At 40.6% G+C, this 27,648-nt stretch overlaps 1 protein-coding gene across 9 annotated transcripts in view; it reads right to left on the bottom strand.

Moving 5' to 3' along the window:
- Positions 1-27,648, bottom strand: part of LOC122408915 (glutamate receptor ionotropic, kainate 2) — a 128,423-nt gene that overhangs the window by 17,888 nt on the left and 82,887 nt on the right. For all 9 annotated transcript variants that reach the window (XM_043416020.1, XM_043416025.1, XM_043416022.1 and 6 more), the window contains 9 exons: positions 23,928-24,103; positions 19,436-19,489; positions 17,667-17,831; positions 17,089-17,241; positions 13,905-14,108; positions 13,605-13,808; positions 11,374-11,478; positions 10,755-11,012; positions 1,138-1,335 (listed from right to left, as the gene is read on the bottom strand). In XM_043416020.1, the coding sequence (XP_043271955.1) occupies positions 1,138-1,335; positions 10,755-11,012; positions 11,374-11,478; positions 13,605-13,808; positions 13,905-14,108; positions 17,089-17,241; positions 17,667-17,831; positions 19,436-19,489; positions 23,928-24,103 (1,517 nt within the window). The remainder of the gene's footprint in view (positions 1-1,137; positions 1,336-10,754; positions 11,013-11,373; positions 11,479-13,604; positions 13,809-13,904; positions 14,109-17,088; positions 17,242-17,666; positions 17,832-19,435; positions 19,490-23,927; positions 24,104-27,648) is intronic.

The raw sequence follows: 27,648 nt of genomic DNA, 5'->3' as shown, positions 1-27,648 counted from the left end.
TTTGGAATTAAAACGAGCTTTTGAAGATACATTTGCATTGATGGGTCGTGCTTCGAGCAACTCGAATGAGTTCATTGAACTTAATTTAATCTCGGATTCATGCGAGCTTATTTTTTTCTTTTTATCCCCATCAGTCGGAATATCTTGAGACTTTTCAGACCAATAAACTGAAAACGTTCCTTTTTCTTTCTGTGCACACAGTAAAATTCTCACCGTAATAGTTTTATAATGCAACGTGGCAGGTCTCTTAAAAGCTATTCGCGATACGACGATACACAAAGTCTAGCGGTTTCGTCGACTCGTGAAAACTTTACGAAATGCAAATTTTATTACGAGCTTTTTATCATTTTTTTTCTTTTTTTTTTTCTTTTTTTTTCATTCTTTCACTCCCTCCTCGAAGCCACACAACGTTTCATCCAGTGAAATGCAAATTTTCCGCTTGGTTCATGTATAATTAGCCCAGCAAAGTTTGTGTTTATCGTTTTAAGTCGAAAAAGTGTGTGCGGATAGGAGCCCGCCCGAGCTTGTGCACCAACCGGGAACGTCGGAAAATTTCGTTTCGCACTCTTCTCTTTAACACGCGGACGGAAGATCTCGCTGGGCTTATCGAGACACACACCCGAGAACCCGCGAAATATAAGTGGAATTACTTTGGGAATGTGCTGGCTTTAGTGCGTCACATGTTACACATAATAAAGTCAGGACCGTACACGGATTCCTAACCTACTAAATTTCGGGAATTTTAAAAGAAAATCCTGCTGGGAATTTATTTCATAAATATCGTGCAATGTCCTCACAATCTTCATAAAATGAACTGAAAATTGGCGATTAAAATGTCCTCGAATTTTCACTCGATGCATCAGTTCCAAAAAGACTCGGACTGGGATAAAATCTTACGGAAATATTTCGGTAATTAAAACGTTTTTCCACTGCGAGTGCTTTGAAACTTAAAAAATATTTTTTAAGGCGAATTCGAAGTGGTTCGTGACTTCGAAATCGCGCTTCGTAAAGCTTCTCCCTTTTTCACATTTTTTCGCCTCTGCAACAATAGAACGGACACTCGAGAATGTAGAACGCGATGGATCAATCTTGATGAGATTCGTGAAAGAAATTTGGTTAATGTGTCGATCCACTTACCCGGAAGAAAGTCATGGTGCTACCGCCCTCGAGTGTGCCGTATGCTATCTCCGTTTGCTCCGCAAGATCCGCCGCATTCTCTATCGGGGTTATCATTCTCTCGACGGTGAGGAAAGCTGCGAGATTAGCGGTGTACGAAGAAATGATGATAAGGGTGAAAAACCACCAGATACCACCGACTATTCTTGTGCTGGTGGCCTGTCGAATTTCAATGAAATTTTTCGGATTCAATATTCGTCGCATTTCGATTGTTCCGTATTTTAAATTAATTATTAAATCCATTATTATTACGTTCCACGTGAAATAACAGAGCACTGACGAAGTTTGCAGATACAAAAAACCTTGAGAACGATACGAAATCCTGAAACGTTCGTTAAAAATGAAAAATAATACTGGGAGGTTGCTTTTTTTTTTTTGAGAATAAAATGAAATATTGAATTCCGAATAAAATTTAATAAATTGCAATATCAATTTCGTTCCACATACCGGGAAAATAATTGCTCCACATTTGTTATCACACAGAATAAAGGAAATCGTTGATTGAACGAAGGTGAACGAAGAATGAAAATAATTGTAAAGAATGATTCTGATTGAGCGTTCCATGGCGTGGTTCCCGACTACGCGAAAGGGTATAAAAAAGCTCAAGGCATTTTTCGAATTCCGGTATCCCTACGTGAAATTCGATGTTCGAGCCTGGTGCGAGCAAGGAAAATGCCTCGAGGCTCTTTTTTCCTGTCTTTTTTTTTTTCTTTTTTTTTTTTTTTCGTTTGAGAATCTGTAATCCAGCCCGCCGTATACCATTCATAGTGCCATACACAAACGATTCATGGATGGGGCTGTGAACATGCTCGGGCTTAGTTGCTCCCTCCGTCGAACTCAGAGAATGCAATATGAGAGCGCGGCGGCTGGTTCGTGCGCATCAGGATTTCGTATTCTCTTCATTTTTTGACTTCTCATTTTTTCTTAAGGTAATTTCGCATATGCATGTATGTGCGTATACCGGGTGGCAAACGCGCATAGATCGAGCATTGCACGCCTTTTTTTCTTGTTTGTTTTCTCACGTGGAAATGAATATTTTTCTACGTTACAACGAGCGTGCAATTTTACCACATGCGGCATGCGGAGTTATGGGAAAATCGAGGAAAATGATACAGACACGTTCTCGTCCGGGCACGTGAAAAAGTCATGAAATTAAGGAGTACGAACGGGCAAGAGATGAACAAAGAGGGTGAAAATCGGAGGTTTTCACGTTTCTTTTTTTCATTTTCGATTTTCTTTCATACTTCTCCGGTCCAGTTTCTCTACTTTCGTCCCGATGAATCGAGTTTTAAAAAACTTGTGCTACTTGACATTTCTCCAAAAGCCAAAGAGTGCTCAATCGATGATCCAAAATTCTGCAACTTCACCCCCCGCCCCCCCCCCCCCCCCCCCCAGTGATACGGGTAAACGCATGCCAACAGAGTCGGCTCAGCACCACAAGTTTATTGTTGACTGAGCATATAACTAAGAAAATTCTTCTCAATTTACCTCCAAAGTGTCGAAAATAATGGAAATTTCGGCTGTGTGATGAATCTCTATTTAAACTGCATCAATCTCGATGTACCTACCGATAGTTTGATACTCAATGACATTTCGATTATTAAACGGTTGACTGGTAAGCTTCTTTCAGTTTTCGTGGCAAAACTGGCACGAGCCAGTAATTTACCGAAATACACGAAAATTTGTTTCTGAGGGTTTTCGAGGTTGTGGATTCCACTGCCAAACTTCATTTTTACTTAGGTACCCTTGAGAGAATTCTTTTATCGAAATCAAACAGAACTCACGATCCCCAAAGAGGTGCAAAGTGAGGGTTGAGGGTTAAATTTTCATGCAGTATGGCACAAAAACTTGCAAGTGAAAAATCTCAAAGGTTCACCCCCAACCCTCGATTTGCGGCCCTCTCAAGGGCCGCGAGACAGGAATTTTTATTTATTTATTTATTATTATTACCTCCCTTATTATTATTATTATTATTATTAAAAATGAAATTCGAAAACTGGAATGCAGTGACCTAAAAAACCGTTGTATACCGATTTTTATTAAAATCGGTTATGAAAATTAAAAACGTTATTTCAATACACATATGATACATTACCAATCAACCGGTTAATAATAAAAACTCCAATAAACACCGTTACGTTGGAACGTAATCATGAATTGCATTACATGGAATTTATCATTCACGTTCACCAGGTTTAGTTTTAGCATTTATTCCAGAATATTGCGATAATGGGATTAATTATCGTTGAGTAGTTATCAAAATGATAAATATCACAAAATTACAAAATTCATTCATTCATGGACAAGAGATTCAGAGGATAGTCAATTTTCTCTCATCTCTGTACACCCTTAAAATGAGGAAAACGAATGGCGAAACTGACAGTTTTAGTGCGAGTAAAAAAAAGTGGTGCGAATTACACCGCTGCTCCCGCATATTTTCTTAAATATCATTGGGCACTAAAATATTTTTTTTAACGTCGTTTTGTTATTGTTCCACGAAAGAGGATCTGGGGGGCCCAGATGTGGGCTTTTTTCTCCACTCTCGAGGCTTATCTCGCATCGCGAATTTACAGTGCACTGCACGTAAGTACATCTCAACATCTATACGTATATTGTGTTAGGCGGAGTGCAGAATTTCTCGGTTATCGAAAAAAAATAAAAAGAGGTCGAACTGAGGGATTCGCAGCTGAAGGTGAAAAAAAACGAGTATAAAGAATGAAGACCGCAAGGAAAAGAAGCGCGAAAAATACAAAGAGAAGATCGAGGAGAATGAATGTTGCGAAAGAGTTGAGGAGCGAAACGTACAGAAAAAAACTTTTTATCTCTCGGGTGATTGCGAGGAAAAAGAAAAAAACAAACAAACAAAAATGGCACAGAGATATTCGAGTGAGAATAAATTCTTTGCTCAGAATGCGTCAACGCCAGAAAAATCATTTATGTATCTATATAGCAGCAATGAGTGTGTGTATATAAATGGGGGATTCTTCATTTCCTCACGTTTAAAAAAGGAGTTAGCGCGAAAAAACGTACTGTTGTTTTCTCACTTTGGCCGCGAGCCCCTCGACACGCATGTCTGCAAAAGGAATAATAACAAGGACAGGAGGAAAGACTGAAATTGACGAGGATGAGCTCGTTGTTATAAAAAACTTTGCCTTTTTTATGGATCCCGGGACTATGAAAAGAAGCATGTTTTGTTGACGTTTCTATTGAATTGATTTCTTTTAGAGGCGTCTCATCATAAAAAATACATTTTTTAGTCCCTTCCGAAATGTGGTAAAACAACAAATTTTCGTTGTATCCAGGGAGTTAAAAAGATGCAGTGAAAAGTCCACTAGCATTGGTGCCCTTGCGATTTACCTTCGAAATGTTCGTCGTCAATAACGACGATGAAAAATTTCGTGAATTCTGAAAGTTTGTAGACCACAACCGACCTCGGAATTAGTGTGGTAAACTTTAACATTTTGATCATCATTCAAATGTTGTTTGAAAAAAAGGCAACTAAACAATGGCGGAAGGATATTTCACGAATATGTACACTTCAGGGAATTCGAACACGCGGCTATGAGCACGAACATAAATCATCCAAGACCTGTAATTTCATGTACAGATGAATAGTTTGAATGAAAGGAAAAAAATACGCCGATGTAGGGAAAATTTCCAGGAATTTGATTCGAGAACGTGTTACGCTCTCATTCGCGAATAATATTATTCCCCATACAAATTTATACGGTTTCGGGCTATTGGCCCGGACCCGTGGGTCCATTGAATTACTGAACACGCGCACGCTTCGATACTTTAAATCGTGGTGCAACGACGATGCCCCCTTTATACCACTGCTCTTGTTCGACATAATTGTATGGGTGCTTCAGTTTTCAATCGCTTCCTGCCTCGCTGTTCAATTAAGTACACTCGAGCTATTGAAAATTACACTGCCATGAAACTGGGATAATACAAAATAAAATAAAATAAAATAAAATAAAATAAAATAAAATAAAATAAAATAAAAAAAAAACAAAATATTATACACTTTGAGATATTTTCCATTAGATTTCAAATCGATGCATTACAGTCGGAAAATTGAAATAATTGTGCCTCAAAAGCAGCAATATTAATATGAAATTATATAATAATAACAAACGATTGTTAATAATTCGAATTATTTCAATCATAAATGATTAGAGATGAAATGAGAGGAAGGTCGACGATGTATGAAAAATATATTTTAAAAATTTTTTCAAACTTGAGTGCATTTGAAATATTTGGAAATACGTTTTGTCAAAGTACTTTTAATTGAAGATTCATTTGAATGCAATTAAGACCTCGGGGAGCATTTTTTATTTGACAGCATGTGGTCGTTGTTCTTCTATTCATTTTTCAAAATAGTTTTGGCTGATCGAAAGTAATCAGCATTTTTTTCTGTCGTATTTTTCATGGGGAAATTAGCACCGATCGCTACTTTTGGATTTAAGTTTGTTCTTATTCGGTTTTCTTAGTAATTGTGCAAAAAAATGTGCTCTCAAAATGGATGAAGTCCGATTGGAATGCTTTTTGCAAAATATTTAATGCACGCGTGATCGCGTTCGCACGGTCGTATCAGCGCAACTGCATCGCTAGAACGTACGTGCCAGTAACTATCGCCTTCAAATAGAAGCAGACCACCGAATGCTTTCGATTCGAATCAGTCACGTTTAATCGGGTTTGCGCGAGAGTCCTATGTGCACGAGGATCGCGGTGGGGGTTCGATACACTGACAAAATGGTTTTATCAGCCTTAATAATCGGGTGTTAAATGTTTTACATGTAAATAGCTGTAGCTGAAGGTAACTGCACTATATAATTTCATTGACTTGATTTTTTGACACATTTTTCTTCCTGTCAGTATAAAATTCAATTACAAATATTTAATACATTTAATAGATTGATTTTTTTGCGTTTTTTACGCGTGTGGAGAATAATGTCAAAATTTTTTTTTTCAATGTTTTTGTTAACATTTTTTTCAATTTTATTAAAATATTATTTATCTTTTCAGTAGATCAGGAAGTGTTACATCGTTACTCAGGATTTTACTCATGAAAAGAAAAAAAAATTGTCGTCTAACGACCGCAGGGAAGAACCATCCATTTATGGGAGAACGCTTTTGGATAAAGTTCTCGTGAAGGACGAGGAACTTTTTCGAAGTATCGACGTATTTTTTCCATGTTTTTCGGGGAACAGGAATTGTAAAAAACGGACGAAATCTCTTTCATTTGGGCATTTTCCACGTCGGAACTTTTTTGTACAACGATCTTTTTGAGTTAACTACGATGCTTTTTGCACTGAATTTTTTTTTCAGGAATCGTGTTAAAAATATTGCTCACGTATCGTAACGTGCCAATTTTGCTAGAGTCCGATTTCCTCCACCAGATTGTTAACGCTCTATGAAACACTCGGCAGGTCGACAAGACTAAAATGCAAAAAACCGCGAATGTCGACCTTCAAAGGGCCGCGGTGTGACGGCGGATCACGTGAAACGTATCAAGCCGGTTGAAAGGCTTTATCAAAATTCTAGTCATCACCGCAAAATCCATTGAAAGAATTTCATGGAAAAAGAGCGAAGTAAAAAGCCATCGGTTATGACCAAGCTGCAGGTTGTGCTTGTAAAAAAAAATCGCAGCCCTTTGGGCCATAGTAAAATGCACGATGAAATAACAAAAAAACATTTCTCATGTTCATAATTAAGGTTGACCTATCGCTAGTCAAGAGACACCTTATTATTTTGAAAACTTTAAATGAGCTCTCGATCGTGGATTTATATATTATTTTATTAGGATTAGGAAAGTCCATGATTTTTCAAGTGTGTGTCGTCATGATTTATGGAACATAGTTTATTATGAATTATTTTAATGTCATTCTAATTTGACTCACGTCATCCAATCAGCCATACTCCTGATACATATGGCAACACTGTCTCGTTTACTTGTCATTTACCATCGCTTTGTGAGGGGAGGTTATGTTTGAACATGGATCGACGCAATGTTCGGCTTGACCAGAAACACTTTCTTCAAACAAATTTATTTTTCCTAGCATTCTGTTTCTCGGATAAGAACCCTCGATTCCACTATTCAATGAAAACAGTTTGATAGTTTACATATTCAAATTCGTTCCGTGTTATTCGAGGTTATGCAGCGTTGCGACCTTACGCAGCCAGAGCGGTGGTAGCAGAAGACGTCGACACACGACGTAATTACTCGACTAAATGGAAGATTTTTATTTTCATTGTTCGGCAAATCTCTTTTTTTTATTCAAAAATGATCCTTATCATTTTATTAACCTTTGAGAATGTTATTAAAAACATATGTAATCGGGAAAATTATTTATTCATGGCTCAAATCTCTGTTGGAGCGCGGTCTCCGTAAGCTGTGTATTAAATTTATAAATTTTATCGATCACTTATTGTTATGACTAGTCGATGATGCACCCGAAATTTTGCAGGCGTTTTCCTCTGCACTTTGACAATCAAATAAAAAAATATCACCTTTCTATCTAATAATTAAGTTCAACTAATAATTAAGTTCAAGTTTTTTAAGGTCAACCCTAAAAAAAACAAATTTAAATAAATGTCGAATTTTTCGAAATCTCAAAATGCACGGGGGTTCACCTCCAACGAAAAAACTTTTTTGATGTGAGAAACATCGATAAAATTATATTATTTAAGACCGCGTCGGCGTTTTTCCCCCATGGACGTTTCATATCCACTAAAAAGAATTGAGAATACCGAGAAGTCCGAGATCTAAGGAGTTTTTCGTATCGTTTTACAGTGAAAGAGAGGATCGAAAAATCTGAGACGGTAGAGAGGATGCTGCCAAGTCGATTTACCCTAAAATGGCCCATACACAGTACTCACGTCCTCTCTCTAGAAAGAGTTTTAAACACACAAACGGAACGTGCGCATACGTAGGTCCAGTTGTACGATCGCGTCCAAGAAATATTTTGTACGTCACATCGGGAAGGTCTGAAGCCTAACGCTGGCATGTTGGGCAAATTCGTTCCAGTAATGTGAAAACGAGGGTACGTCGAGGTAGTTTTCCTAGCTGCTTATACCGCGAGGAGTTTCTACCTTTGGTTATATCCCAAGGAAGAGCTTGTGGAAAATTGCAACCGTCGTCGTATCACCGGGCACGAACAAGGGATTTTTTCTCTTTTCTACTCTTCCCCCACCGCTTATTTGTACCCTCGCAATTGTTGTTATGGTTGGGTGATATTTATACTTTATATCAAGCGTCCAATGTTAGCGACGGTTTCAACGTCGCCGTTCCACACTTTTCCCCATTCGTTGAATCTCCTACGATTTGTTTTTCGATTAAACGAAAAGGGGGTGCCTGCGATCGCTCTACTTTTGTGCTGGATTAAAATTTAAGCAGCGGCTCTGAACTGTGAACGATCCGTTGCGTTTGCAAAGGCAGCAACGGAATCTCTTTCGTTGCATCGCGCTCCAAGGTTATTCGGCCCAAAAAATTAAGTAAATAAATAAAAAAATTCAAAGTTTTCGGGAATTTAATAAAGTTTAAGGGAAAATACAGTATTTTTCGACACCTGCATGCCACGTGTGCGTTATCTCGAAATACATACATCGCGAGAGCCGTTCGTCAGTACTATTTCGCTGAGTACACATGGTTTTGGTAAGCTCGACGGTTTTGCTTTGCCAACTCTGTTACATGAGTTTTACCTTCGGATTGAGGTCGCTTCCCTGTTGCATTAGCGTGCCGACCGTAAACCAAAAGCTGTTGGCCAGGGTGAACTCGTTGACCGTAATCGGCAATGGGATGTCGTCGCTGTCCGGTTCCAAGGCGCTGACGTGACCGCCCTGATAGCCCCCGCCAAGTGGTGCATAATCATAATTACAATTACACGGGCTGTTCTTTCGGAAACGCGCGTCGTTGAAAAAAGCGGTTGCGCGAATGCGAGTTAATTCTTGGGCGGCGGTAATGAACGGCGCTCTGATCGATTTTTAGATCGGAGATCGATACTGAGAATGAGGGGTCGATCGGCTACCGATTATTTGTATTTTTATCGCGACGAAGAACTTCCAAACGTCTCGTTACAACGCCATTCTTCATGGAAATATCTCGAGACACGAAGCAAAATCTCAGTCGGGAGAGTGAATCTGGTGGACGCACGAAAGAGAGGGGCGAAAAGCAGGAAAGAGGGCAGAAAAAAAGGAAAAGCCCCGAGAGAATCGTGGATCGCTTGAAGCTCTTTCCGGCAAGCCAGAACGACACGAGAGAAAGAGTATACATTTTGTATATCCTGAATACACGCGGCTGCCTGTCCCATTCGTCACACTTTATGGAAATTTATGGAAAATAGGCGAGTCGACGTGTGTGTGTGTGTGTGTGCGCGCGAAACGTTCGCCGAGAACGACTTTGTTAGTGTGCCATGTCTGCCCTCGCGGTTTTTCTACTCACGGCTCAATGGACGAGGAAAACTGTTTATCCGGCTTGTAGCAGTTATCGAAATTGATAAAACGAGAAATGAGTGAGAAGAAACGACGATGGGGTGTAGCCGTTTCGTCGCGAGTGTCTTTGAACGTTTGAGATGAAAGACGCGCACGAATATGGTGAGCTTCGCGCACTTGTTCACGTGCGAAACATTTTTCTGCACCGTCCCCAAGGCATCGTCTCAATATTTTCCCGAAATTTACTTCGACAGCGACGTTTCAATGCTCGTGAGTTTCTCGAGCTGTCAAAGAGCACGGTTTGCCGATCGACGCATCATTTTTTGTATGGATCGTTGTACCGTCCGTTCTATGAACTCATGAAAAAGTTGAAGATTTTTTCGATATTCGATAAATGTTAAAACGAATTTGTTCATTCATATTTCCGTTGACACACCGGCCTGACGGGAGCCTACCTGCAAAGGACATTTGCAGCTGGGGCACGGTGATGGTTCAACCCATTCGTACGGTGAGAACCGCGCCACTATCCAAATCGTCAGCGAGACCATCACGTAAGCGCCCAGCATCGACAGCCAAATTTCCACAGCGAGGGGATTCATGAACGAGAAGAGTCGAGAGGGCACACGGCCTGAGACCTGAAGCAGCCACATTATTTTCTTTTCGCCTTCGATGCTAAAACTCCCTCTTGCCAAATTTCATCGCTCATTTATTCAGTTCGCGGGCCAGTTCACTGACCCATCGTTTCAACGAAACCAAATTTTTCGCCGTCTCGCTCTCCGTCGCTCGTTCGTTCTCTGTTATCGTCACGACGTTTCAATTGTAGGAAAATATGAAGGAATTAAGTAGGCGGATATTGGCAGGCAGTTGAAGAACGACTATAAAACGTGCTGGAAACATTCATAGCGAAGAGTCTCAATGGAACAAAAAGTTGAATGGCTTCTAACCGATAACGTTTCCCGATGTGAGATCGTGTCAGTTTGTAAATCATCGGTGACTTGTGCTTGCGAAATAAATGACGTGAGAAGTAACGCGCAATAATCGTAGAAAAAAAAACCTTAAATATAACGAAAATGGCAATAATTTCATGCAGCAAAAACAATGGCTCTCTCTATCCTGTCGCTTCTCCGTGCGAAGATATGATGTACCTTCGGATTGAGACCGCTTCCTTGTCTGAGAAATGTGCCGGTGATGAACCAAAAGCTGTTGCTCACGCTAAATTGATTCTCGACGACCTCGCTCTCGGCCAAACAAGGATGAGGGTTGTTCCACTCGTACGGGCTGAATCGAGCCATCACGAATAAAGTGAAACTGACTAGCATATAGGCAGCCAATACGTAGAGCCATATCTCGACGGCGAGAGGATTCATGAAGGAGAACAGACGCGTTGGTTGGCTGGATGGTACCTAAATTACGTTAGGCTACAACTTTAATTAAAAATGACCCGGTCGCCGAACCCTTGCGACAACATTTATAAAATACAAATGCGACATTTTTGCCTCAGCTCTCAGTTTTTCTGAAGGTAAAAATCCAGAGTCCAAGTTCAATGTATCGTCGATCATTTCGAATCTTGATTTACGACACTCGCGTGCGAATTCGATCGTCGGACACGAACCAGTCGTCAAATATCTCCGTCGGTAACTTACGAGGCAATTATCTTTTTTTTTTTCAATCTATGAAAATCGACTGTTTCAAGTCCAAAGATCGCAAGTATCGAATAATCATTCTTGGAAAAAAAAGAAGGAGCGATTCTCACTTCGGACTCACCTTGAACAGTATCCCGATACCGAGATTCATGAACGGCTTCGTGAAGTCAATTACACTTTCCCTTGCGTAGTTTATCGTCATTGATGCAACTGCGAGATCTGCGCGCTGCGGGGAGACAAAAATGGTAAAATTTTATCGTATTTTTGTGAAAATGAATGGATTCCATTGAAGGAGTCTCGTGGGATGATCGTCGTTTATCCGATTTAAGTTTTAGTCCCTACGAATAATAATTACAAAACTCGAGGGCTTTTTGCCTCGTCGATGCTTGAAGCGATGCCTCCAAATCGAGAAAAAACCATGAATTGAGGTTATTCGTGTTATTTTTTTTCTTGCATAGAGTGGATGAAAAGCGGGCTCTCGTCGGAGTTATCTGTTTGGCTGCTCTCGACAAGAGACGTTCGAGGCTGTATAAAAGATTCAGAGCAATCATCCCTGGCACGTGGAAAACGATATTCCGGGCAACGGAAGAGAAACGATCTTTCACCACATTCGGTGTGCCGTTGTAAGTAGTCAAGCTACGCTTTAAAACCCGCCTGGAGAATTCATGATGCGAGGGAGGGAGGAAGGGAACGGGAACGCGCGGGTGCACCACCGAGAGAGCAAAGTCTTGAACTAGGCAGACTAATACCGCGCGGCTGTGTAGAAACGTCGCCCTCTTTGCAGGAATACTGGAACATGCTGAGGGCGACTTCTGGTGGCGTGTCGTCCGTTAAAAATGCATGCCGCTATTTTGCAAGGCAAACGTTTGCTGAAACTGCCAAGATCTCTTCTCCGAGTGAGAGAGGAGACATTTGCGTTTCCACGAGCCCACACATTACGTGTACATCAGCCTGATGACGAAAGCTTTTTTCCTAGCTTTTACCTCTCGTTGAACATGGGAATGCGCGATTACTTAGAAGGAAAAATACGCGCGGATGGAAAGTGAGAAATCGCGTTTTCACCTCCTCGCTGATAACGATGATATTTCGAGCGAATTTTAACTATGAAACGTTCCCTGACAACCCACAAACGAGCAGGAAACTTCGCTCGAACAACGACTCAGATTTCATTCCGATTCAGTGTCTCATTGCAGTTCGATCAAAATTACGTAATTGCATTATCTGCTTCCGTACAAATACTCGTTACGTGCCTACCAAATCTTCACGGGCTAAATGTATTTTCTCCACCTGTAACCTCCTGCTCCAGCCCGCAACGAAAAGCCCGAATATTATGGGTAACCTGATGCACCGAAGAGAGTGAAAACGAGATCCAACCTTCGCTCCGGAACTCCATAGGAGGTCGTTATAACTAGCAAGTTTACATAACCATTTGGAAGCTCGCAAGTGGTTAACTCCCGTCCGTAAATACGGTACGCGAATGACTTTGGACTGTGAACGATGTAGAGGGCCGTTGCGCCCACTGAGAAATGCTAGAGTTGCAACCAACTTCTTAACTATAGTTATGTGTATGTGTGCCCAAAGATCACGATATGGAGCTGCATCGTGATTGTACAGTGCAGTTCCGAAGTCGTAGTGCTGGATACGCCGTTTATTCTTGTTCGCAGAGCATGGAGTACAAGTCAGTTAGTACTTCAACGATAGTTAGCAACGCTTATCAACAGCAAAGATTTTCATCTTGGAGATATTAATTTTTGAATTTATCAATGCAGAGCTTAATTGCTATTTGCGAATTTCAGGATTCAGCGAAATTTGCCAAGTTTCAAGGCAACTATAAAGCCAAGAAGTCGGACCATCAGGGAGCAATGATTATCACGAAGCTGTGAGGGACTTCGAAAAAGTGGTTTGTGGACATTTCTTAATCGGTGGATTACGAAAATCTGTAGAAGTTGATACTCGAAGCGCTTTGATGTAATGAAACCTAACAGAACGTGCACCAGGAAGCATCATTTTCTTTCTGTCGTATTTCAACAGAATCGATGGCCCTTCGCTACTCGTTCGGCGGCAGGCGTGGTGAAACGATTTTCATTAAATTTTGAAATTCAAATAAAGTTATTAATACCCAGGGGAACACGGGTGAATTATTTCTCGTCTGGATACGAATGAACAGGGAGCTTTCGAAGCTCCTCGTACGAGTTCAAAACCTTTCGAACTTTATGATGTGGACTCTGTTACGATAAAATATATTTAACGAAGATTGTCAATTCCTTGGAGGACAAACGCCTTTGACTGCGAAAAACAGTCGCGTCGTTCGAATAAATCTGGTCAAAATACTGAGAGTGTATGTTGAATTACCTTTTCCATGAGCTCACGTACAATCCCATTCCATTCTTTGGTTTCAGGGTCATAAACTCCGTACATATGATCAGGCACCAAACGAATCGCATATTGAAATCCAACTTGAGCAGCAATCCACTTCAATAGATCTATGCAGAAGCCCTCGAACCTTGCATTTCCTGTAAGGTTCTTGTCCTCCCTCACCATCACGTATGGTTTTTCCTGTGACGTTCGAAGCAATGTTTGCGACCGTTGATGTGTAAAAAATGGTTTTTTTTTTTAAATCTTTTTTTATCTGTTATAAAAAGTTTTACTAACCTCTCTGGTCATCACGACAAGAGTGATGTTCGCCGCTGTCGTCTCGTAAAAAGCACTGACGTCAGTTACGTTAACACCACTTCCGGGTTTCCATTCACCGACCTTCACTAACTCTTCTTTCTTCAGCTTCAATAAATCCAACTTGAAGTTGTTCCTCTTGCCCTCGTTGAACTCTATGTGACCCGTTAGCCCGTGCAGATCGGCCTGAAAAACCGTTCAAAGGAAAAAAAAAAAATCTATTGAATGTACTCAACCTTCCGGTGATTTATATTCGATGCATTCCCAATATTTCAAACATCGATTGATTTTTCTTCTGATCCAATTTTCGTGCAATCAATCAAAATCTCTGACACGACGCTTCATTTTATTCTCATTTTTTAATCACAGTAGTCCATTTTTATGAAAACATCGATTACAATCACTTTCATACTGTCGAAATCGTCACTGTTACAGACCTCGACGTTTCTCAAGGTGCTTTCCACTATTCTCATCTCCGTATACATACATTAGAATACGTTTCAGTGTACACAGACTAGAATCCTTTGAGTCGTAGCATTAGCAATTGGTTTTGTATTTGCCAGGGTTGTATGCGAAGGTTTAACCTCAATCGAGCTTTATCGTTCCTCGAGGCATTTGAAAATTTGGTAACGCGGCGTCCCCCGAGGAGACTGATCGGTTGAGCTTTCTCTACTCGATAAATTGTTCTACGAATGTGTGTGGCTTGGAGAAGACTCCGAGTTTGAAATAGGCCGAATGCCAGTTGCGTATTTCATTTCGAGAACTTTCGGTTCTCGACATCGACACGTTGCTTCCGGATGTATGCGTGTCAATTTAACTACACTTTTGAGGAATAAAATTTCTTCGAAAATAGTTAATTAAGCCAGAGATTCTTCATACTTTGGAAAAAAAAATGAGCAGGACACGTAAAACTCGAGAACAACCTCAAGTCTCTTGAGTTTCTTGTCCTTGATGGAAAAATATGTTAATTAAAACTTTAAAGAACAATGTCCAGCTTCGTAAATTTCGTTTTAGAAAAAAAAAAAAAAAAAATTCGTTAAACTTTAGAAAACGATGTCGAGCTCCTTGAGTTTGGTGTTCGCAGGTTGAAATGTCAACGCCCATGTTTCCGAGAGCATCGGACGCACCGTTTGGATGAATTTGTACACACCCAGCGGTCAGTACTAAGCGAAGCTCACCATTTGTAAACGGTTTGTCAACAAAACGGAAGAAAATGTGTTGCTCAGTCGCTGAGAGCACGTTAATGCAGCGAGCGTGGTCTATGGATGATGCGGCCACGAGACGATTTTACGGTGGATTCATATGTGACAGTTTCACACGTTAATTACCTCCGAAATGGTTGTGAGCAGAGGGTGAAGAGAGTGAGAGATAAAACTGAGTGGTTTCGTAGGGACGTCGTTCTCAACGCCCCTTCCTCCCGTTGCCGAGGCCTCATGAACACGCCAATGCCGGAGAGTGAATTATACACGGGGCCACGAACATAAATCCATTTGCAAACGCTCAGTTACAGAATGCGAGCATCGTGTAGTTCGCTATACGGCTCTCGCGAGCGTTCGCCCTTCTGTCACTTTCTCTTTTCCCATACAATATTCGAAGCTCTCGTTCCAAAACGATTTAAAAAAGCTCGACACACAGAGTCATTAAAAAATTGATATTATTCGATAATATTGACACGATCTTGAATAAAAAATAGTGAGAGGATAAATGGTGCTCGTTATTGTCGAATTTTTTTTCCCCAAAAGCTAATTGAACATTCAGTTATTATCGAGGCAAGAGCTCATTTGAAATGGTAATTCGGAGCTTTCCCACCAGTTTTTCTCGTGAAACGGACTCGGGAATTCCGACATGAATTTTCGGTCCCAGGGCCGAAGAATCTTGCAAGATTTTTCAAACTCGTGGAGCTTTGAAGATGTTGTGCACGACTTTCCGAGCTTCTGCAGAGTTTTTATCTAAGAAAAGACAATGGAGACTCTGCCGGTGATTAACTCCTGCTTGAAGTAATCTCCGACCCAACTCGAAGATGTGTAACTATAGAGATACTGTGTTTTTATGCTGATATATACAAAGACTCGAATCTGCATTCCATCGGTACTCTCGCGTTTCGTTCTGTATCGCTCTTACACAGGCTGCCTGTACTTCCGTTCAGTATTCTCGAGTGCGTACACTACACACAAACTCGAGTGCACTTTCAGTCGCAAATCCTACCCGGGCTCGTTCATACACTTGTGAAATATTGCATGGTATATAGATCGCGATGGGAAGAGAGAAAAAAATTTGAACAGGAAGCATTGAAATATGGTACGTTCGGTCGAGCGTGTTTCCGTGCTTTTTTAATCGGAGCGCCGCGGCTAGACCGGGCTTGTAATTGGGACATTTTCGGTTTTTAATATTCGACGAGAAAAGGGGGCGCTTCATTAGCATATGATTGTCGTAAAACATTGGCCGAAAGACTGAAAGTGTCTGTTCTTATTATCGATTTTTCTGGACACGAAACTTTAGTCAATGGTGGCTTATCGCAGAGTTATTCTCATCAACTCACGTTAATTTTGAAATCCTAAAAATGTGCTCTTATATACGCTCGAACTTAGGGTCGTAACCGTGGCGATAAAGTTTCAAGAAAAGTTTTACTACTCGTGGAAAATTGTAGCAATTTATTTTTCGAGCGTTCTTGGACGAGACTCATTTGCAAAGTAAGAGTTACGGGAACCGTTGATCACATCCAAGGGTCGTCCCTTAATTCGTCCTAGAGCTAATTTCCCGACGTTAACCCCCGCGAGGAAAATAAAGTTTGCTACGGGACACGAGCTCAGAAAGTCACTCCTGGGCAACGACTTCTCGTCAAATACACTTCGAGAAATCGATGCGTCACATCCGCCTTCTATGAGAGAAAGAGAAATAAAAAAACCGCCCGAGGATATTTCAGAATAAAAATCCTGAGTTCCACCGGAAGGGTTCTAAATCCTTTTAACAGGATCTCGAGTGACTGTAAACGTTTCTCCATGAGCGTGTAAAATCGGATTGCTTTCATGCCACCTTTTCACATTTATCTAATTGTTCAACTGTGATCAATGCCGAAACTGTGAACCTGCCGATTTTCCTGAGCCACGACTACAGAGGATTTCTAATCATCACACAAAGCACAGAAATCATGAGAAAAAAGACTTACAGAATTGATGTAATTGTACAGAGACAATCCATCGTCCCATGGCTCTTCTTTTTCACAGGAAAGATTGGCAGGCCGCAGAACATGACTGCGATCAAGGGCCGCAAGGCCGTGGGCGAAAACCTGAACGCTGTCGTACACCAGAGCCGGTTCTGCCTGGAACATACGTCAGATCTGTCCGTTGAAGTGATAAAACTATTAGCGGAAGCAGAGTTTATATTTCTGTCTGCATTGGAGAAAACTCAGAGAAAATCAAAGTCAATATTTTTCTATAATAAGCCGGTTATTTATTTAACGAAATCTGTGCGCAGGGCTCGAGGATTTTTCGAGTAAGCGTGGGTGATCGGGGGGTCTGTCGACCTCGGGCTAAATCAAGTAACATGGGTCAAAGTTCAGTGGGAGTTGTAGGCTGGCACGTTGGTCAAGGTTTCCTGTACAGCGGCCCTTTGAACCCTTCTCACGAGCTGCCAGAGGAATCAAGACCTTTCAGGCTGTTAAAAATTGCGTTGTTCATTCGACTGGCAAAGCTTGGCGTAGAATTAGCAACAACGAATTAGTGCACTCGGAGTTGTTACACTGACCTGGATCACTCCCGTTCTGTTGAGTATTGCGTGGCCGATTGGCTGAAAACGTTCCATTTGCCGAAGAATTTCCGAAACTTTTGGCTGCTCCAGATCCACTAAACGGAAGGCCGTCATGTTGACGCTGTTGTACTTGAAGTCTTCGAGGTCAAAAGTCTCGATGTCCTGAAAACCGAACGAATAAACGAATCGTGAATAAGCTGAAGTGTCTAAACAACCAAGACGCGCTAACGGTTTGAAATTCCTCTGGAATTCAATCTCAAGGAAATCCCTATCACGCTTCGATCTTCAGGATAAATGCTTCTGAAGAGAAGCCTCGAGCCGAGCAAATCTACAGACAGTGAAAGCCATCGAGTGAATAAATTTCCACGATTCGCGTGTCTCACGCTACAAAAGTATTTTCTTTTAAGTTACGACCGACTCCAAACTATAATTATACCACTCGATACACCCTGGGACAAGGGATTGTTAAAATAACACGGTTTTCGTTAGCCCACAATCCGGGCGACGACCTCTCGTGGTCAGTGGCGGAACGACAACGAGAATTTCCGAATGAGTTCGCTGTGCTACAGACCCCTGCTCGCTCTCCCCTCTCCGCCACCCTGGCAAGTTTTCGGCCAACGGATAAAGCTCCCTTCCGCTACGAAGCAACGTTTCTCGAGCGTAGACGAGGAACGTACTCGCCGGTGAGGATCGCAATGGTACCCGAGCTTCCGGTCGACCCAACTTCAACAGCTCCGCACTTCTATTCTATATTCTCCATGCTCCATATCCACACAAGTTGGAGAAAACTAGGGATGCAGTCTCCTTTGTAGTACGAACGGGAGTTCCTTCCCATGAACCTACATATCCCTTAGTACGGATCCTCGATACCGTGAACCGAAGTTCACGATCGAAGGGATCCTGGCAAGTGTATGATAGCGTTTGTTCCTCTGATCTTCCTCCTTCTGATTAGTCATTTGGTATCGAACTTGAAGAGCATGGGAATCAATGATGGGAACGAATGGGAGCTTGTTATCGTGCCAAGACAGTTCCTCAAATCGACTAATCGACCATCGACACTAAGTGAGAAGGGAATGGCGAGAGTTGGTGGGAGAGATTCGAAATGTTATCAAAGATTCCACTCTGTTTGCTACAATTTCTTTTCTTGATTATCGAGTGGAATATCCTAGTACATATATTTGAATGATGCATTTCAAACTGGGAAAGTGCTTATTGAAATTCTTCTAATGATGCTCGTGATTTTATTTTCCAGGTTGCGACTTCCGTTCAGAAATTACACATTTATGTATTTCTTGTCACTTTAAAATGTTGTTTCGGGATATTTGAGACTGGAAAGCACTTGGACGATGAAAAAGCGGACTTGTGTACTTTCAGAAAGTTCGGTAGTCCATAGCCATAATATCAGAGGTCAATGGCTCACCGCCTTAATGCTTTTAGAATCGTAAATGCATTTGAGAAATCAGGCTTACTGCTTTAGAGGCTTATTTTGGCCGGACCAGCTTTGATTTAATGCGTATTAAAAATATTTTCCAATCTCCCCGAAGTTGGATCCTTTCGTGGGTCATTGTTTCAAAAGAAGAATCAGCTCAAAGTAAATTGTTCATTCGAACGTTGTGAATCGTTGTGTTTGAAGGATTTGAGTCTGTCAAATATTCAGAAAGCTTTATGACGTAGACTTTTAGTTGTCGTCAAAGAGGATTAACTATAGTTTCAAGCTACTTAGGATTTAGTCGTTGGAGATTGTATACAGTTTATGATTTACTTACGAAAGTCGTGAACATGTAATGATAACGGTAATCATTCATCTGCAGTTGTAGAATCTGAAACAGAGGAAATGGATTGTGGGTTGATTAAAAAAACGTTTAATTTTCATGGTAAATTAAGGGGGAATATCAGTGTGAAAAAAGGTTGGGGGCAAAAGAGCTTCTCCAGGGATAGCAGACTAATCGGTAAGAACTTGTTTTATATTAATATTCAAGTTACATCATTCAATTTTATCCTCTCAAAACTTGAAACACGTTTTTCTCGAAACCATGTTTTTTGACTTGGTTGACAGCATGAATCTGTCAAATTTTGTCCAGTCGACTTCATTCAAAAAGGATTCTTTTCAGAAAACTTATCGCTATCGTCGCATCGTAGAGTTTTTCAAAAAATTGTTTACTTTTTTTTATAAACAATTTACTGCAAAATTTTTGTGTAAAATTCGATTTTTTTAAAATGGCCATCATTTCTTTTCTAATAAAAAATTTTCAAATTTTCTACAATGCAGCGATAGCTATGCTATTATAATTTAGTAATCTTTTTGGATTTTTTGTTTCAGATGCTTGCTGTGGCACTTATGCTGCCGCAACTGTCGAGGAGTCTTTTTTGAGTCAATTTTGTATCGCTCCCCTGCTTCATAAAATGCACTAAAAATAAATAAAAAATGCCCTGTATACTTCATTCTTCAATAATGGATACCCAAAATTTCAAATAATTTGATCGAGCCGTATTTTCAAAAACAGTTCTCAAAAAACACCTCATTTTTCAACCTGTCACACTGATATTCCCCCTGAAGCTGTGACGTTTGATAAATTTGACAGTTCAAGTGAATTCAACACAGAAGGACAGATTGCGATAATTTTGGAACTGAAAAACGTTCGATTTTATCATGAAAACGACTCATGCGCACAGCCCAAACTGCCTCCTCGGTGAGCTGTTTCGTTTTTTCATAACTTTTGACGTGAATCATGGGCAGCAAACTGTGGAAAGATTGGTGATTTGATCGAGTATAAGTGCACGAGATACACAATGTGGGTTATGCAGCAAGCATTGTGAATGAGAGAATTCGCCGATTTCTCTCTAACTTCGGTCCAGACGCAGCGCAAGTACCGGACATTCCGATCTTATTCATATGCGCGTTTATTTATGGCTATGTATATTTTTTCGTAGTACGTAGAGGTTCGTTGGCTCGTGGAAAATCGCGGTAGTTGGACGTGTTGCAACACATAGATCGCTTCGTGATTCAACAGAAACCGCATTTTCTTGAGATTGGTGGTGACTTTGTATTTTCTTTCCAAAGCCAATAAATTCTCTTGCTTGCGCTCTATTTCTCTTCCTCTTTCTTTCTCTCGATCCCGTCTCCTCGTACACTCTTCGGCTATACTTCGGTTACGGATGCGGGGCTATTCGTTTCGGTTCGCGGTGAATAAGCGTCCAGTTGCGAATGAGATCTAGCTCTCTAACGTTACCACTTGCAATATCGTCCATACGAGAGCACGTAACGCAGTAAGGAAAACGAAATGCTGCTGCGTGGATCACGTTCTTTGCTGCTACTTCGTATATACGATAATCCCAAATCTTTCCTTGGCCTCTCTCTTTCTCTCTCTGCCTCTTTCCCTCCTTATTTTTTTTATCCTCTTTCGAGTGAAACTCCTATTAGAGTTTCACCCTCTTAAGTTTGTATACAGTTCTTCAGCTGTACGAAAACTTACGAACGTGGAACTTTCAGCATCTATTATCAATCGATATACAAACTTGCACGAATTTGTCTGAAACATCGGACAATTTTCATTGTGTCGATGTGTTCTTATTGTTTCTTCTTTTGTGTCAAAAATCTTGCATATACATAAGTCATTACCAATGTGGTTTAAGGGGGGATCCTGCTTTAAAAAGATGAAAAATCGATTGTTTTCGGGAATGTTTTTAAGATAGAGGGAAATAACCCACCATAGCGAACTTTTCGGTATAGTTTCAAGGATATTTCAAGAGTACTAAAACATTGTTTTAATGTGAGGAATAGTTCTTTGTACATTGGTTTATACGCCGAATCTGCTGATTGTCGAAGTTTCTCAGCTGCGTGTACAATGCGGAGATCGTAATTATTGTCTGTAACAAAAATTCCAAATTTTTTTTCCATTTTCATATTTCTTCCTTCCCTACGAACCTATAAAAATTTGAAAAACTGCAAAATTCTATATTCACAGCAGGTTGTAGTGATATTATTTTTTTTTAGAAACGTTTTTTTTTCAAACTCCCGAAAAATATAGAATTTCACAATTTTTTCGGGTTTTTATAGGTTCATATGGAAGGAAAATACATGAAAATGGACAAAAATTAGGAACCTTCGTTGCAGACAATAATTACGATCTCCACATTGTAGGCAGTTAAGAATCTTCGACAGTCAAACTCAGCGCATAAACCATGTACAGTTGAGTATTTCTCAAAATAAAAAAAATGTTTTTGTAGTCTTAAAATATCCTTGAAACTATACCGAAAAGTTTGCTACGACCCCCCCTTAATTAATTAAAAAAAAATTATTGCATCGATTAGAACATTTCGATTCTCTTATTCCGTTAATTTGAAATAATTTGAGGTTGGACTTGACGCGATAATGTGTTTCTAGTAGTGAGTAACATTTATGAGAAAAAGAAAGAAAAAAATTCTTCTACTTCTCGTGGCCAATAAAGTGTATTTTTGTTACCACTGAGGAGATCGGGTTCTGTGTACATTTAATATCCCTTGGGGGATTCGTTGTCGGGCGCTTTTATACAATTCCTTTCCGAGGATATTCATATTTCATGAAAGGTTATTGTACTTTATAGCTATCTGGATATTATAACAGAGTTTACAGAGCAGCTGCGCCGACGGGGCCGCACTGAGACGATTAATAATTGGAATTCGATTAAATTTCGTCTCAAGTTATTCTCTTCTTAACTCCATCTTTTGCTTCTCTCTCTCCATATTTTCTCTCTCTCTCTCTCTCTCTCTCTCTTCAATTTACATGTATATTTATATATGTATATGAGTGAAGTTGATCGTGTCAGACTCGGTTCCATCTTGACGGCCAATCGCCATAGTAAAATACCATTTTTCTCTTGTTCGTTGTGATAAAGTGAAAAACGCCAAGCAAATAATACACTCTATCTATCGTCCATACTTTTCCCTTGGCGACCCTTCTGGCTTTTATGCTAATAACTCATCCAGACCTCTTGATTTAAATAAATATTGTCTATGTCAACATTTTTTTTCCGAATAAATTTTTAACTCCTGTCACGAGAAGCGCATGTTTTATTTCGCAATTTTGCTCTTCATCGTTTTTGATCCCGACTGTTTGACTAAGCAAACGAATGTCTCACGTAAATATATCGAAAGATACGCTTTGCTGCAGACGGAAAGAAGAAGGAATAGAGAAAAGAAAACAAGAGTCGAAAAGCTCCTGGTTCTTTGAACCCAAACCTTTTTTGTTTCATTTGTAGATTAAAATGATTCCGATTTTTTTGACGATTTTTGAAATTCTTCTGGAGTTTAAATATTTTATAAAAGTATTCAATTACCACTCCTAAAAGTATTTTTGTACGAGACCAAACTCGGAAGGGATACGAATACGTTTCACAGTAAACGTAGAAGTATTTTCTCGATGATTTAACGACGAGAAGAAAATACGAAAAGCTGACATTGATTCGGAGCGAATTTGCAGATTAATTTGAAATTGTAATTGCTGTTATTTTTTCTTTGCGCCTGTGATAAGAGCTCCATGGGAATGAGAAATAGAAATCGTCGACTACTTTGCTGTACCGAAAAGCACAGTGCTCTTGACGTTACGAGAATCTTTCGCTCCTAAGTCCCTGTCAGAGGAAGAGCGAAAAAAAGGGGCGGAAGAAAGAACCGGGAGAATCAGTTGGGAAGATTGTTGCATGCGCTGAGAGTTCGAGCCCACCGAGACCGAAACGAGGATATAAAGTTTTTAATTTCCAAGGAACGAGAGTCTGACGCGGCCGCAGCCTCTTTTCTTGATCGCGAGCGCAGTTTGAAAATAGGAAAGAGAGATGCGAGTCACAAAAGGAAAGAGCGCCGGAGAAAAGGGATGAAAAGGAGAATGGGAGGGGAATAAAATAGAGGAGAATGAAGACACCCACACTGGACGTTATTTCACGTGGATTTTTCTCTTTGCCTCTCTGACCCGAGACAAAGTTATGGCCAATTTTGCAAAGATTTTTACGAGACCGATCAAGAGAGAAGAGAATTATGGCAATAGCGAGCAATTTATTTGTCGGTAAAAACACGTTGCAAATCATGATGCATATTTCGTATGCATATTTTTATCATATTGTGCGACGTTGATTTAGGGTTATAACGCCTATTAAAGGCGTTAAAGGTTCGCCAACACAGAGAAAGTTACGAGCGCTCGCGATCGTATATCCTGTCCAGAATCACTTTGTTCTTTCATTGCGCTCGAAAAACAAAAGACTTTTGACTGAAATAATTGTTTACACTTACAGCTCTGAAGAATTGTTGCATATGTGCGGGGTCCGTGTCGATGATCAATTTGTAAATCTCTTTGTGCCTGACTTCCCGCAACACCTGCCTGTAAGATCCAGGTCCAGCCTGACGAATGTACATCTCCGTCTTCGAAGATGGTGGAGTTTTCACGAGGTCTTGAAGCTTGAAGAGTCCTGCATCGCATATTCAAAATTCATCGTAATTTCATCAGATTTTTTCATTCAAAAAACAGGAGCAAAATATGAATGAGAAGCGAATCCTCACAAGTTTTATCACAGCATCGTAGATCATTTAGCTTCAATAAACATGAAATCTTAAGGAGGGTGGATCGCGACGATACAATGTTGCCATGCTAAGCCACGTTAAAAATATTAAGAATTTCATAAAATTTGGTAAATGTATTCTTTATAAATATATAAGACAATAGAAATTTTTTAGACTTTTCTACGACATAGCTCTCGAGTAATTGAACACTAAAGTTCACGTGTATAAGCATAGAGTCAACATATATACAGTTGTACATCTCGTGCATAAGAACTTGGATTTAACGCTCATAATTATTCGATAACCATGAGGTAAAAAAATTTGAAAAAAATTGTATTTGTATACTCGACGCCAAAGAATGTTATGACCAAATTTTACCAAATTCTGATTATTTTTATTTCGTGATCCACCCTCCATAAAAAAAAGAAACAAAGCATTTTAATGACCGTACGATGGACGAATAATTAACGATAAATTAAGCAATTGGGACTGTTGGATGACTCTGGTTAAACATATTCCTCGCAATTCATTGTGTTTTCAATGTTTCTGAATCGTTAGGAGGAAATTTAAGTGTTGTCAACCGGGCGAATGAATCCCTCGAAAATCCGTATCGACGTATATTCAACGGTGGAAAAGCTCGAAGCGTGCACACGCGTTAAACACTGGCGAAAGGGAGAAAAATAGTTTCCGATAGAAAGATTTCAAGCATTAATTCAATCGATGGAGGGCGAGGGGTTTTGTGAGGGTGCTTTTCTCGGTGGGAACGCGAGAGTGAACTCGCCGGTGGGTACAGACAGCGCGCGGAACCAACATATATAAAAAGGGGCCAATGGCGAGGGAGGAGAAAGGGAGAAGGACATAGACGTAGAAGTAAAACACGAGCGATTGGCGATTCGTATCTTCGATCGTAAATTCGAGGACAAATTGGCCAAACTCGCGAGCCCCTACCCATTTCGTGAGTCCACTAACTTGCGACCGCACTCGGCGCGCGGGCACCTCCTCTTCACCTCTAATGTTCCCTCGTTCGTTACTTACCGCCCGGAAATACAATCGGCCGGTTATTGCGGTACAGTGCCCTGTAACTAATTAATTTATCGCTTCGACCGATCGCATTGGGATAGCGATCGGACGGACCGCCTTAAATTGGAACAATCCCAATAATCCCCTTTTCAGCTAACTATATTTTTCCATTTCTATAGCGAATTGATCAAAAACTCTACTTGAACGTTTATTTTTACGATTCTCTTGCACAAGTTTCTTACGCTCCGTAGTCAATTGAATTACGTTTCAAGTTATTCTGCTCCCTATCAGCATCAAAACGCTGTTCAACGTGCTCCATCTTCTTGTCAGACACTCGCTGACGTTTCTAGAATAATCAAATGTTTATGAGCAGAAATAGTGATTTCGGTGGGACGAAAACTTTTTTTACGATATTTTACAAGCACCCTGGAACGGCACGAAGCTCTCCGCGGCGGGACATGCTCCAGGATAGTTTCATATTATGGCGAGGGATAAAGTAATCACCAGGAGTATGTGACACGTAGATGTGACTGGAGCATTTAGCGGTGTGCTTGTGGATCTTTGCAACGAGTTTTACAACGTACCACGGCGAAGGATCCGCGCGTGCGAAGGGGGCAGGCAAAAATGGGGAAGGAGACAGGATTTGTGACACAAAGAAATGGAGAAAGTGTGAGTGTGGATAGGAGTTTTAGCGGGGCTTCGAGTAAGCGGAGTTGGAACTTGTCACTTCCGTTTCCGTTCAATCTTCCTTCGTTCTTACCTCCTGCAACGTTCGGCACTTCCTTCGCCATTTTCCTGCCGGCTTCTCTCCTAACTATGACTATAACAGTTACTCCCTGTATTTCGTGTCTTTTGTGCTTAAAGTTAATATACCGGGGGCCGCAGAGTCGCGCTCGGTGGGGTCGCAAAGAAACAAGAAAATCCCTTTCTCGGCTTCGCTTTCATTGCTGCATCCTCGGAATTTACGCATTATCAGCGGAGAGTTTCTAGAGGGAGTGAAAGTGACTAACGAAAAAGGGAGATTCGAGATTTTCTATTGGACGATCTGAACTCACGCCATCTCCACTCGACACCGTTTTTACAGCCGACGAGCACGCCCTTGAAAAAATCAATCGCGAAAAAACGAACGAAGATTTCTCTCGGAGTGATACCGGGGTCCATTAATCCTCCGATTCTGCGGTGTCACTTCCGGGACACTTCGTATATGGATGAACGCATTTACGTTTATCCGTAGCTCTATAGCGACGCGAGCATGGACGTTACAGTTCCTCATCCTCATCCAATTCTTCGTCCACGCTGTACGACGTTGCTGGTAGCGAACGTGAACTCGTTTACCCAGCATCTTCCACATCGCACGGTCCCACCTTTCGTCTTTGTCATCAGCCTCGTGGCAGTAAATACTACTTTGCTCCTTTGCCCGTGCGATATAGCTCAGCCAGGCTTTGTCCAGGGCGTATCGTGGCTCGATTCACTCAATCTCTTTCAAGTTCTAAAATTTGTTGATAAGCACTCTATCCACGATTCGAGTGGCCTCTGCAAATTTTCTTTTGGTATAGACAAGCTGCTAATTAATCAATGTCGTATATTCACAGCTCGAAGCGAAGCAGGATCTTTGTGGAGGAGTGTGCAAAGGAAGTCAGGAACGATTCCCAATGATACTTTCATGCGGTGTAGTCGCTTCAGAGGATATTCAACCGGAGCAAACTACCTGAAAATTTAAAAGGAGCCCTGAGACTGACTGAATCTGATTTTATCGAAGCTCGAACGAAGACCAAGTGAGTTCAAATGAACCCTCCAAACAAAATGATCCGTAAGTGTCTAACTGCTTTCATTGAGTCCTGTCATTGCTTGTTTCCATAAGTACGATTTATCGAAATAAATTCATCCGATTGGTTGCTGAATTCATCAAAATTATAAAAGTTATTGGTTCCTGATACGATGGGTGGTTCGTAGATAAAGGACTTTTCATTACAGATCGAAATACACTGACAAGAAAGGTCACTTTACTGCACCCCTACAATAAGCTGGGTCGAAAAAATGACATTTTGTAGTTTACATCAAGTATAAACTCTCACAAAAATTAGCTGCCCACTCGTATAGGGGGGAAATGAATTCCTAAAAGTCGATGGTTTCCTCGTTTTTCACTTATATATCTTCGAAACTAAAATAGATACGACAGAAATTTGAGTGGCAAATTTATTCATTTTCTGCCCTGTGCAATAATGTCTATTTGTAATAATAATATTCCTTGTAAGAAAAAATGTCATTGGAACAACGAAATGTGGCATTACGGGGTGCCAATGAAATATACGATCATCACAAGTTTCAGCATGATTAAACGAATAAAATAGTTTTAGGTCAAACTGTAGATTCATTCTCTCCGAAAACATTGCAATTAAATGAAGAAAACTCTTTCAATAAAATCAATTGCTAT

This window comes from Venturia canescens, chromosome 4, assembly GCF_019457755.1.
Source record: "Venturia canescens isolate UGA chromosome 4, ASM1945775v1, whole genome shotgun sequence".
Lineage (NCBI taxonomy): Eukaryota > Metazoa > Arthropoda > Insecta > Hymenoptera > Ichneumonidae > Venturia > Venturia canescens.
The sequence above is the reverse complement of the archived record's forward strand: the minus strand, read 5'-3'. Positions and strand labels throughout refer to the sequence as shown.